The sequence below is a fragment of the Brassica napus genome, chromosome C2, assembly GCF_020379485.1.
Source record: "Brassica napus cultivar Da-Ae chromosome C2, Da-Ae, whole genome shotgun sequence".
NCBI lineage: Eukaryota > Viridiplantae > Streptophyta > Magnoliopsida > Brassicales > Brassicaceae > Brassica > Brassica napus.
The window spans coordinates 13,021,699-13,034,397 of NC_063445.1; the positions used below are offsets into that span (position 1 = coordinate 13,021,699).

At 34.1% G+C, this 12,699-nt stretch overlaps 1 protein-coding gene and 1 pseudogene across 3 annotated transcripts; both read right to left on the reverse strand.

Annotated features, from left to right (window-relative positions):
- Positions 1–484: 484 nt before the first annotated feature.
- LOC106416859 lies at positions 485–7,090 on the reverse strand (annotated as a pseudogene).
- An 838-nt stretch (positions 7,091–7,928) lies between these two features.
- On the reverse strand, positions 7,929–11,388 carry LOC106380968 (leucine-rich repeat and coiled-coil domain-containing protein 1). Of its 3 annotated transcripts, none has more exons than XM_013820819.3 (10): positions 11,071–11,388; positions 10,860–10,946; positions 10,662–10,769; positions 10,269–10,522; positions 10,103–10,191; positions 9,927–10,030; positions 9,751–9,841; positions 9,373–9,448; positions 9,177–9,288; positions 7,929–9,104 (listed from the first exon to the last, which is right to left on the reverse strand). In XM_013820819.3, exons 1-10 carry the CDS (start codon positions 11,309–11,311, stop codon positions 8,089–8,091), a joined length of 2,178 nt encoding a protein of 725 aa, XP_013676273.2. In that variant the 5' UTR covers positions 11,312–11,388; the 3' UTR covers positions 7,929–8,088. The 3 variants fall into 3 exon arrangements, with proteins under 3 accessions (XP_013676273.2, XP_013676272.2, XP_048603497.1); XM_013820818.3 differs by having other exon boundaries at positions 9,177–9,291; positions 11,071–11,387; XM_048747540.1 differs by having other exon boundaries at positions 9,177–9,291; positions 10,269–10,527; positions 11,071–11,387.
- Positions 11,389–12,699: the final 1,311 nt, after the last annotated feature.

The following is a 12,699-nucleotide window of genomic DNA, read 5'->3' on the forward strand; positions in this document are numbered from 1 at the left end:
TTTTGAACATAAATATTTTATACTTACGAAAATAAATTATATAAAATTTATAAATTTAATACAATTTTATTATATTTAGCTCAATATAATAATTTTCTTTTAATATGATTGATTATGATTATATAATATATAAAATATCACAGAATTTTTTATTTTTCATTTTATAAATGATTACTGAATTTATTATTGTATAATAATATTTCAAACTAATTTCAAAATTAGTGAAAATATTTAAATATAATTTCGCAAATGAAAATCTTGTAAAAATCTCTTAAAACAGATTTGTTAAAATTTTAAAATAAATATATTTATATTTAAAATGAAAAGATATCAAAAGATATTATGATTAAAGTATTTTAAAGATTCTATGTATTATTAGTCTTAATAAAATACATTTAAAAAGATTTCTAAGTGATGGTCCAAATTAAAAAAAAAATCACACATAATATAAGTCATGACTTCTGTTTTAATATATAAGATTTAGTTTTGATAAGATACATTTGTTGACTTGTTGTTAAAGTAATTTTCAAGAATCCCACTTACATGCTTCCAAATGAGCCTGCTCTAAGGCGGATGACTTTAGATTTTAAACTAAAAAGAAACTTCTTGAACTTTAAACAACACAAAAGAAAATTAGAGACAAATCGTCCAATTTAAAGTGCTCGAACAATTAGAGGCAAATCGTAACCGGGTCTAAGGGAAAACACATGCTTTGTTGAATGGCGATAACCGGGGCGAAAACGAGATCTCGAACCGAGACAAAACCAACGAGAAGGGGATTTTGTACTCCATGAAGCCCATGTTCCGACCAATACACATTCTCCCTCCGAAACCAAAGGGCATAAAGCCCATCTTATTCTTACATCCACCATGCAAATCACCGTCGAATCTCTCTGGCTTAAATTCATTAACGTCATCTCCCCACAGCTCAACGTCGTGGTGCATCGCCACAACATCGATCCAAATGTTTGTACCGTTCGGAATCACTCGGCCATTCACTTCAATGTCTCTCCGTGCTTGCCGTTGTGCGTTCGGCGCTGATGGATATAGCCGGAGAACCTCGTTCATCACCCAGCTCCAGTGGCGGAGGTAGCTTATTGGGAGGGGGGTCATGTGACCCAGGTGAAGTTTTATCAAAAAAAACTTTGTTATGTGTTTTGTGAAAGATATCTAAAAATATACTACAAAATTAGCTTATTGACCCATGTAAATATGTTTTATTAGAAATTTGACCCCAGTCAAAGCAGCCGCTGGCTCCGCCACTGCCCAGCTCATCTGCATCACCCAGTTCTATTCGTCAAATTTTTACAAGAAGTAAATGATAAATTGGTCAGCACAGTTACTACTTTTTGATTAATAGAGGTGAGCGCTATGGACTTGTATGTCGTGACCTTTGACATTGACCACGGGTCAGATGTAAATAAATTAAATTAAAATCTCAATTTTAAATTATGAATTTTTCTGTTTATTGTTAGAAACGATTTATGGAGCTTTAGAGATGTTATTTAGTCATAAATTTAAAAGAGAAATTCCCTATAATAGTTTTTTTTTAGTTTTTGTCACAAAAATAGCTTTCGATGAAGAAAATAACCAAAATAAATTTTATTAAAGAGTTAACTAATTTACACTTAAGATTTAGAGTTAATGAGTGGAGTTTTTGGGATAGGGTTTCAAATTTTAAAAAAATAAAAATAAAAATTAAAATTTTCAAAATAAAAAAGAGCTATTTTGGTCATTTTTTTTCTTGAAGGTTATTTTGTAATAAAAACTTAAAAAGACTATTTGAGAGAATTGCCCAATTTAAAATTCTTTAACAAATTATTAAAAATTTAATTTTAGAATTTTATTATTATTAAAAATTATCTGTGGATTTTAAAATTTAAAATATATCTTTAATTGTATTATATCTATGCCACTGTATTGAGTTTCACCTCAAATGAATTTTCTAATTTAATGAAAACTTAAATCTTAGTGCAATATCGTCAATCTTTAAAATCTATTAAGCATAACATACAAATATACATATGAATATAAAGTTTATTAATATTAAAATTTATATCATAATTTAGAATTATTAGTTTAATAACAATATCCTGTGATTTGATTTAAATTTTATTAAATTCATCAATAAGCTTATTTATTCTGATTCTCTCCATTTTTATGTATGGCATTTAAGTTTCTTAATCAAATTGAAAATAATTAAAATAGTTATCATTATTGACTATTTTAATTCAATCGTATTCATTATTTTATTAATTTAATTAAGAGCAACTGAATAACTTATAAAATGCATTAAATTATAGAAAAAAAACAAAACATTAATTATGTGATAAACAAACATCTCTAGAACTGACATTGAATTTTAAATGGAACTGAGGAGTACTGAATTTTACAGACTGCATTATATCCTCATTACTTTCTTTCTCATTACTTCATTTGTTCCTAGCTAAGATAATGTGAACACACCAAAATTCACATTTATTCTCAACCGCGTTTAAGTTAAATAATGATATCATGTATGCATGCATATAATTATATAGTGAGTTTTCACCAAAAAGAAATTATATAGTGAGCCACGTGAAGTCGTGAACTGTTATGTACTATGTTTGGTAACGTACCTTCTTTAGTCCAGCAAGTTTTTTATACTCAATCTCGGAATCACCGATGACTTGTCTGATCTCGTCTCTAAGCGTGCCTTGCCACTCAGGATGGATCGCTAGAAGCATGAACGTCCACGTTAGTGCTAAAGCTGTTGTCTCAACGCCGGCGAAGAAGAATGTTTTGCATTCGTCCACAATCTCCGACGCAGTAAACTCCCCTTTCTCGGCCTTGAGCAAACTTCCGAGAAGATCATGGTGGTCGTCTCCTTCGACCAAAGATCTCTTTCGTTCATTTATGATCGACAAAAGGAGACTGTCGATCTCTTTACCTAACTCCTTGGGTTTTCTTGAAATCCAAAATGCCGCTAAATGGTACGCCTACGTAACGATGTGAGTGGAAGAAAGCAAGTTGCATGGCTCTTAGGTTTTTGAGGAATTGAGTTGCATTTTCTCCCGTGACTCCGAAGTTTGTTTTAGCACTTATCTCACCCGCTGTTACTATGATCTCGTTCTCCATGTCGAATACGGGATTGCCCGAGTTTATCTGTATATGGCCCATCTGTCCAACATGTTGGTGGTCGATTCCACCATCATATTTGCCATACCCTATTATTTAGGACGATCAATATAAAGCAACGAGAATACAAAGCATTCTAGTATGAAGCTTTGATTTAAACGAGATTTCATAGAAATTTAGAAGAAGGCTATAAAGTCTAAACTGTTGAATTAGATTAGCCACGCCATTAACTTTGTATCTTCAGACTGTAACCACTAACCACTGTAACTATATGAAAACGTGATTAGTTTTCAATCATTTATACCTTAAGATTAAGAGGGGGAAATGCAGGAGTAATCATGTGGCGATGACGTGTCCAATCATCGCCTTCAACCATAACCAAACCGTTGCCAAACATTGGCTCTCTGTCTTTCTTGAATACATTTGGTTTTCCCCAACTCTTCGCCAATACACCTTTCGACATTACACTCAAGAATTCAGGATCCGCCACGTACACGAACGGCTCTATGCCTAGCCAGTACACAAACACTTTCCCTGCATCACATAACACGTATAACCAATGATTATGTTAACATTTACATATAGTTAATCCAAATGTTTGGTAAAATAAGAATGTACACTTTTGTGAAAGCGTCATAAATATTAATAGAGACTAGTACTAAATCCAGAAAAGTTATAGTCCAAATCTCCGGAAAGAACTGAGAGTTATTATGTACCGTATTGTTGTTGCCAAAGAGCAAAATGTGGAAGCGCAATGGAATGTATGTCATGGTTGATTATGGTGGAAGATTTTCTCTTCTCCGCCATCACCAAGGCTATTTTTAGCTTCTTTATGTCGCTAAAGTTTCCTAAAGGAAAACTAGTAGCTGGACCGACAAATCCATTTTGTCTAAGCTTCGTTTGAGCTTGAACCGGTGATATCCAGCAACGCTTAAAAAGCTTCAAGAACATAAGGCTAAGAACTATCACGACAACATTGAAAAACAAGTACAAAAACTGAGACACGCCAAGAAATTGATCCTATCTCTAATGTCTCTCCAAATATGTAAGAAAAAATATTTATCGATATCAGAATGTTTGCAGATGAAATGTGGGAATCAACCAAATGAAGTAAACTCGCCTCAATCTTTTTGCTTATATATAATTATTGGAATTTATCTTATTTTAGGTTGTTAATAATATTTCTTTACCACATTCAGCCAGCACAAACCAAAGGCGTTTAATTTGTGAAATCACTCTCACTACCTAATTTTGCACAATCTTTAAAACGTGGGTATGCCAAATGTCTAAAAGGCGAGAAGAAGTTAAATGGTCCATGTCCATTACCTCTACAGGGGACGCATGCCTTTCAAAAAACTGAACTTGATATGATTACTTAAGAAGCAAGAATCTAACTCACCAAAGGCAAGTGATGTTATTCCATCAAGAAAGCCAGAAAGTTGGTACAACTTCTGAAAAAGAAGGAAGTTAGTTTTGTAAGGTTTAGGACACTGTTAATGACTAAATGTGGCAAAAATAGACAAAGGACCTTGCTATCCGCTTCTGGGAGCTGTCGGAATTCCAAAGCCATCTTCCAGCTCAAAAGATCTTGACGTGAAAGAGGACTGTTGGAGAAAAGAATAGATATGAGAAGAGTTAGAGCTGGGCAAAAAAACCCAAATCCAACCGAATCGGATCCCAAAAAGATAGTACCGAACCGAACCAAAATTTGTGAAATATCCGATCGGGTTCAAAACTTTGATATCTAGAGAACTAGTAACGAAGCCGGCTCGAACCGAAATATTTTAATACTTAAATGTATTAACTATTTTCGGATTTTTTTAAGCGTATATGCTTGGATGATAACAATAGCAGATCTACCTTTCGGGTGAGAATTTAAATTGACTGCTCTCAGCAGAAGGCATGTTGTGGTTAGAAAGTTTGCTTGAGATAATTCCAGCCTCTGCCAAACCTATACTATCCAATGAAAATGAAGTAAAAAAAGTTTAATCATGACCTTCACCGACTCAGCATCAATGTTAAAAAAAAAGTTCAATCGATCACCTTGAATGAATGGAAAATCAGGATCTTCAGGTGCGATATCATCAAATGCAAGTTCAGTAACATTCTCTATGTACATGGCAGGATACACTTTCGATGCTGAGTTCCTGTTAGCCCGATTGAAGGAATTTTCACAATGTGAGGCGGTAAAGAAATTATATATATATATTTATTTTTATTAATATTTATATATATATATATATATATTTTTTTTTACAGAATTATTTGAAATTCAATTGTCTATATCATGGGAAATATATAAATGTTAATGTCCATGTTCGTTCGATGTTTGATCAATTCTTTTTATATTTATATACTACATAAAATAATGGATAGAAAACAATTTATAGAAGTTGATATAATGATTTCATATTCATACAAAAATAAAATCGAATCTTAAATAATTATTAATATTTTATAATGTTTATACATGTTTTTTAAAATAATTAGGCTTTGAAGATTAGATGAATTATATTGAACGAATATATTAAAATTTTGATTCAAAATTGTTTGGCATTTAAATCAAATAATAAAGTGAATAAAGTGATGTTATGATTGAAAATAACTATAAGATGGTTTTTGGTTCATTGATTGTATAATTTTTATGACTATTTAGAGAGAAATAAATATTAGGCAAAAATATGTAAAAAATTAGGAAAATATTAAGTAATAAAAAAAAATAAGAAGAGGCAGAAGAAGATGCATAATATATGTTGGAGAAGTAAATATGATAATTACATATATAATTTCACAAGCATTTGTTATTACTAAATATTCATCAGTCGATTTTACATCAAATTTTATGGAAACTTTACGATAAGGTCTAAGCTCAATGCCGTTTCAACATCTCTGAGTCTCTTCCACTTTCTTTTATAGTAACAAAGCAAGAGACAATACAACACTTGCTACTACGAGAACCCCAACTATCAAAATAATCACAACTTCTATGGATAAAGCAGGAATCAGTCAATCAGTTAAGGTGGAAACTGGAGACAGCGACAGAGCCGTGGTAATGGTAAGCAACGACATGACTCTCAGGGAATTGGTTTTAGGTACTGTTTTTGGCTAAAGCGAGAAACAAGCGAGAAACAGAGGAAGAGGATGATGAACAGTTTGGTCACCATTTAATTCGTGGTATTAAAACCTCTTAATACGAAAAGTAATCTAGTTTTCCCCACTTACAAAAAAATTGGTTCTAGCTATCCCTTCTATTACCCCACTTTTTTTTACCTTACCTCATTGGAAAGTAATCTAATTAGGTTTTGAAGATTAGATGAATTATATTGAACGAACATGTTAGAATTTTGATTCAAAATTGTTTGGCATTTAAATAAAATAATAAAGTGAATAAGATGATGTTATGATTGAAAAGAACTATAAGATGGTTTTTGGTTCATTGATTGTATAATGTTTATTACTATTTAGAGAGAAATAAATATTAGGCAAAAATAAGGAAAACATTAGCAAAAATTTAATAAAAAAAATTAAATAATAACAAAAAAATAAGAAGAGATAGAAGAAGATGCATGATATATGTTGGAAAAGTAAGTATGATTATTTTAGATTCTACCATACATGTCAAAAAATGTTTTACTACAACAAGAAAGTCTTTTAACATCCAAAAATCTTATAACATAAACCACTCGAGGGTCTTATTTGGCAGGAACTCATAAACTAGCAATCTTTGAGATCCAGTTACGCAATAACCAATAAGGGAAACAAGATTCCTGTGATGAACTCTACTTATGAACAGTATCTCTGCTTGAAACTCTCGTTCTCCTTGTCTACTTCCATCTTTAAGATGCTTAACCGGAACCTCAGTCCCATTTTGAAGAACTCCATTATGAACACAACCAAAACCACCTTTTCCAAGTAGGTTGGTGTTGGAGAAGTCATCAGTTGCCTTAACCAAATCTTCGTACGTAAACATCATCTTCGTACTTGTACTTTGATTCGGTTGATGCTGCTGCAGAGTGTTGGTGTTACCTACACAAATCATTATACTTTAATCAGAGTAAAATTCTTTGAACTGATTAACAAATTAGCCTAAAGCCATAAACCTCGAATCTAGAAAATCAAAAATTACCAAATGACGAAGCCCTAAAAATAAGGTCTAAGCTCAATGCCGTTTCAACATCTCTGAATCTCTTCCACTTTCTTTTGCAGTAACAAAGCAAGAGACAAAATACAGCACCAGCTACTACGAGAACCCCAACTATCAGAATAATCACAACTTCTATGGATAAAGCATGAGTCAGTGAATCAATTAAGGTGGAACTCGTAGACGGCGACGAGCCGTGGTGATGGTAAGCAACGACATGAATCTCAGGGAATTGGTTTTAGGTACTGTTTACCCCATTTTTTTTACCTTATCTCATTGGAAAGTAATCTAATTAGCCCGAATTGAAAAATATCTATTCTAACTACCTCAACTTTCTTCGGACCGCACGTCTCTCAGTCCCCATAATTATTGTCAACTTTCAATGCTCTTTCTCCGTATAATTATTGTCTACTTTTTCCATCTTAATTTACATTTTTTATTGTACTAATAAATCCACACAAAACCAGAAAAGATTGATTTTTATCAATAATACAAAATAATCTCAAACTCCCAATCTGAAACTTCCCAATTATTGAAGACTCCCCAAATGTTTTTAGTTATCTAAGACAAAACTATTCGAAGAACTTTGCTGTAAGAAACCATTCTTACTGATCTTTTTTAGATTCTTCAAATCTCCAACGTTCTTGGGAGATTATTTTAGATTCTACCATACATGTCAAAAAATGTTTTACTACAAGAAGAAAGTTTTTAACATCCAGAAATCTTACAAGATAAACAACTCGAAACAAAGCTAAAAATGCAACGCTTTAAAGATTTGTTTAGCCGGTGATGTTCTGCGACTTGTTGAGGACAACTAAACCTCAAAAAACCTATTTTGACTTGAGTTTCCATACTCTATCCTTAAACTCTTCCACAACCTCCTTAGTTCGCATCATAGAGACATCTCTGATCTCACCAATCTTCAAGCCCGCTTGTTTCCTTAAATCTTCCGCTCTTGACTTTGTTTTCATTTCCACCTCTTTGGCTTTGTTGCTCATTCCACGAACTTGTTTCTCCAAAGCTGATATCAAAAGCCTTATCTTCTCTACAATCGAGTAGATAACATCTCTGGATCTCTCTCTTACATCTTGCGCCATCTTCTTGAGCTTAGCAACCGCATTCTCACCTCTGTTCATGGTTCCTTCGACGGAATATTGCTTCCCAGCGTTCAACCACGTAGACTCGGTTGTTGTCTGTTCACTGAGGTCTCTGTCAACAATCACTTTCAGGCCATACTTCTCCCAACGCCCTCTAGCTTCTTCCAGCACTTTTGCTTGCTCTGTTGCTCTTCTCGCTTCATCCTCCGCCCAGTCCCTGGCTCTGGATAAAGCGTTCCTCTCAACCTCAAGCTCACTCTGCAACCTTAGTATCTCCTCGTTCTCCTCCTCCACTTGCTTTTGAAGTCTACCAAGCCTCTCCTTCTCAAACGACATCTCTGCCTTGTTATTCACAAGGCTTTGAAGTTGTTCCTCAAGCTCGTTGCGTAGCCTTGCAAGAGACTCCATTTCCGTTTCAATCGACGTGCGTTCTTTCTCCAATGCGAGAGTCTCCTCTTCTTTCTCAACTCTAAGCCTTGTCATCTCCGTTTTTGCTTCTTCAGCCAATTTCACCACCGCATCTACCGTTTCTTTTTCTCTTAAAAGCTCTTTCTCAAAGCTGGCGTTGATCTCCTTCTCCACCTGAGCAACCAGCGCGTTATGGGCAGAAACCACGTTTTCAGCCATAGCCTCTGCTTGGATACGAGCTAGCTCCTCACTAACTGCTTCACAAGCTTCACCAGTTGCAAGAGACGCAGCTGTTTGGGCTTTTGTAACTGCTTTAGACGGCTGAAACAATCTGGTACGCCCTAGAGGAACACAATGCCTTTCAAAAACTGAACTTGATATGATTTACTTAAGAAGCAAAGAATGTAACTCACCAAAGGCAAGTGCTGTTATTCCATTCTCTCCAGCAGATAAGTCGGCTATAAGAGCAGGCCACGCTTCTGGGTTTATTTTATCAATGTCAACAAAGCCAGAAAGTTGGTACAACTTCTGAAAAAAAAAAGAGAAGTGAGTTGTGTAAGGATTAGGACACTGTCAATGACTAAATGTGGCAAAAATAGACAAAGGAACCTTGCTATCCGCTTCTGGGAGCTGTCGGAATTCCAAAGCCATCTTCCAGCTCAAAAGATCCTGACGTGAAAGAGGACTGTAGAGAAAAAAAAAAGATTGTGAGAAAAGTTAAGGCTGGGCAAAAAAAAAAACCGAATCCGAAGAACCCAGCCGAATCTGATCCTAAAAATTAGTACCAAACCCAAACCAAAATTGGTGAAATATCCAAACGGGTTTAAAACATTGCTATCTAAAGAACTAGAACCGAACCCAACACGAACCGAGATATTTCGGTATCCGAATATATCCAAATCATATTTATATACTTATTATGTGTACTAGTTATTTTCAGATTTCTTTTAAGCTTATATGCTTGAATGGAATCAATAGCAGATCTACCTTTCTGGTGAGAACTTAAGCTGACTGCTCTCAGAAGAAGACATGTTGTGGTTGGAGAGTTTGCTTGAGATAATTCCTGCCTCTGCCAAACCTATAATAATCCAACGAAGATGAAGAAAAAAAGATTAATCCATATTCAGCATCAATGTTAAAAAAAAAAAAGTTCCATCGATCACCTTGAATGAATTGAAAATCAGGATCTTCAGGTGTGATATCATCAAATGCAAGTTCAGTAACATTCTCGATGTACATAGCAGGATACACTTTCGATGCTGAGTTCCTGTAAAAACCGATGAAGGTGTTTTCACAATGTGAGGCCGTGAAATATTTCAAGGAGAGGACAATTACCTACCTCGATAGAACATTGCTTGCAGAAACCAACCAACGAGCGAATTCACGGCGTGTACATAAATCATAAGGCCGAGCATCAGATTCAATAACCTATACAAAGTTAAAATATCAGTTCTTAAACACATCAGAAATAGTTCACAGTAGTCTAAAGAGTTAGAAAAAAGTACCTTTAAAGCTTGTAAAGCTGCAAACATTTGACTTTGAACTGGGTCCACAACTGTTGGAAAGATAGGTCTCAAGGGGTTTACTGGTGGAACCGTGGACGGGGCAGGTATGCCTGTATAACAGCGGGGTTTCTTCTCCTCGTCTGGGATTTGAGAAGTCTCTGTATCTACCCCATCCGCTCGGCTTTCTGATGATTTCTTCACCTCGTGGTTTTCTTTGCTTGTAGATGCGGATTTTGACTCCAAAAGTGGTGAAACTAAACTAACATCCATAAAAGGGACCGTCAAACATGCAACCACATTGAGAGTTAAGATGCAAATACAATATATTCGTTGTACAGTCATGTCTGAGTGTCTGAAGATGAAAAGAAGTTAAAAAAAGATCCATGTCCATACCTTTATAGCTTTCTTTTTCATCTTGGTCCATCAAATTACCTCTCTCATGACTAGTTTCCCCGACTTGATCACTTGAGCTTTCAGAAACCATCACTTCTACTTTTGGTCCTACAGTTTCACCAAAATTATATGCTTCATCAACTACGTAGTAATCAGACACTGAGAGAAAGAAAAAAAAAAGGAGTTAAAGTTGCATACTAGTTAACACGTGTCTCTTGAAAGATAGAGCCGCGAAAGCTAGCCCAACGAAGAGAACCATTCCAGCCACACCAGAGACCAATGTTCCTGAAAATCAATCCAAACCCTTTAGGGAAAGGCAAAACCTTTATCTTCATTTTACACTCAATTAAGCAAAATCTCTGAGACCAATCTCGTTTTCCGACAAACTCAGATCAGAAAAAGTTCGTACCTTTATACCAATCGCCACCGCCAGAATCCGAAGTCATCTCATCGTCTCCTGAATCATCCCACCCGCGAAAACGATCCGACCCGCGACCCGATTCTGCATTCTGTGCAGCGCATGACATCCGTAGACGGCGACTGAGCTTCGTCAACTTCGCTCTCGCCGGAGCAGCTTTGAAGCTCCGATAGTTGAGGGCAATCCTCAGCTGGAGAGAGCTTGGCGTCCATGTCGCCATCGCAGATGCCATAGTTCGAAAAGTCGGATCAACTGACAGATTACATGTTTGGTTTTTGCTTTTGGTCCGATGCCTTCCTTCATAAACGAGACAAGGAAAGTAATACGAAATGTTTCGCATAATTATGGAAAAGGTCCTTGTATTTATCTACTACTTCCAACTTGTACCAATCTTCTTCTTTTTTTTTTAACAAGACGAGGCCCATTGTAATATTGGACTTCTCATTTCTAAACACGATTACGCTCTCAAGAGTATAATGCGTTGCATGTCCAATGAGTTGTGTCTGAGGGAGTAGTTTCTTTGGGTAATGTGTTTAACGACTACTACTGTTTCTCTCTGCCAATTTTTGTGAATTTCCTATATTATCTTACCTTATTCCACTTTAAAAGAGACCGATATATTAGGGGGGTTATTGGGCAAAGAATTCTAGAAGAGTTATTAAATTTTGAGATTCTATTGTTATTGGTTTGTGAATTTTTAAAATCTAAATAGAATTCATTGTTATTGGAGTGATGATTTTTAAATTCCACTCAAAATCCTTTGTTATTAGAAAAGTTTAGTTTTCATTGATTTTAAGATTATATTAAAATCTATTGTTATTGGGATGTAAATTTTCTTTGTTTTTACTCATACTACTCAACTTTGAGAATATCATCTATACCCATAAGATTTTTGAAATCAATGTAATAAAATACACTCACATACAAAAACTCAAATTGAAGAATGAAATAATATACAAATCACAACTTTAACATAATACAATTCACAACTTAAAAAATAGAAAAAAATATTAAAAATTTAAAATAAAAATTGTAAAAATAGTTTTAAAAAGCACTTTCGAATTTTTTTAAAAACCATTTCAAAAATAATAATTCAAATTTTTTTTACAGAAATTCAAATTTAAAACATATATTTCGAAATTATATAAAATTTTTATTTTTATTTTTTATTATTTATATCTATAAAGTAAGAAGTAGAAATTATTTTTTTTGGTCATTTTATTTCTTGAGATCTTTTTTGTGACAAAAACTTTTTTAAAAGTTGTTTAAGAATTGCCTTAATTGAAATGATTTTCTTTCCTTTTTTTTCTACCACCATTAATTTCTTACTTTAAAAGTTAATAACAATCAATAGAATTCTATACACAAGTAATGAAAATCTATGTAAAAGTATTTGATAAAATTTGTTAAATCTAGTTAACTTGTAAAATCCTCTCAACTATTAAAATCATCAAATTCCACAGAAATTCATGTTCCAATAATCCCCCCTAAAAGTGATATCATCAAATGGAAGTTCAGTAACATTATCTATGTACATGGCAGGATACACTTTCGATGATGAGTTCCTGTTAACCCGATTGAATGATACATTTTCACAATGTGAGGCGGTAAAGAATTATA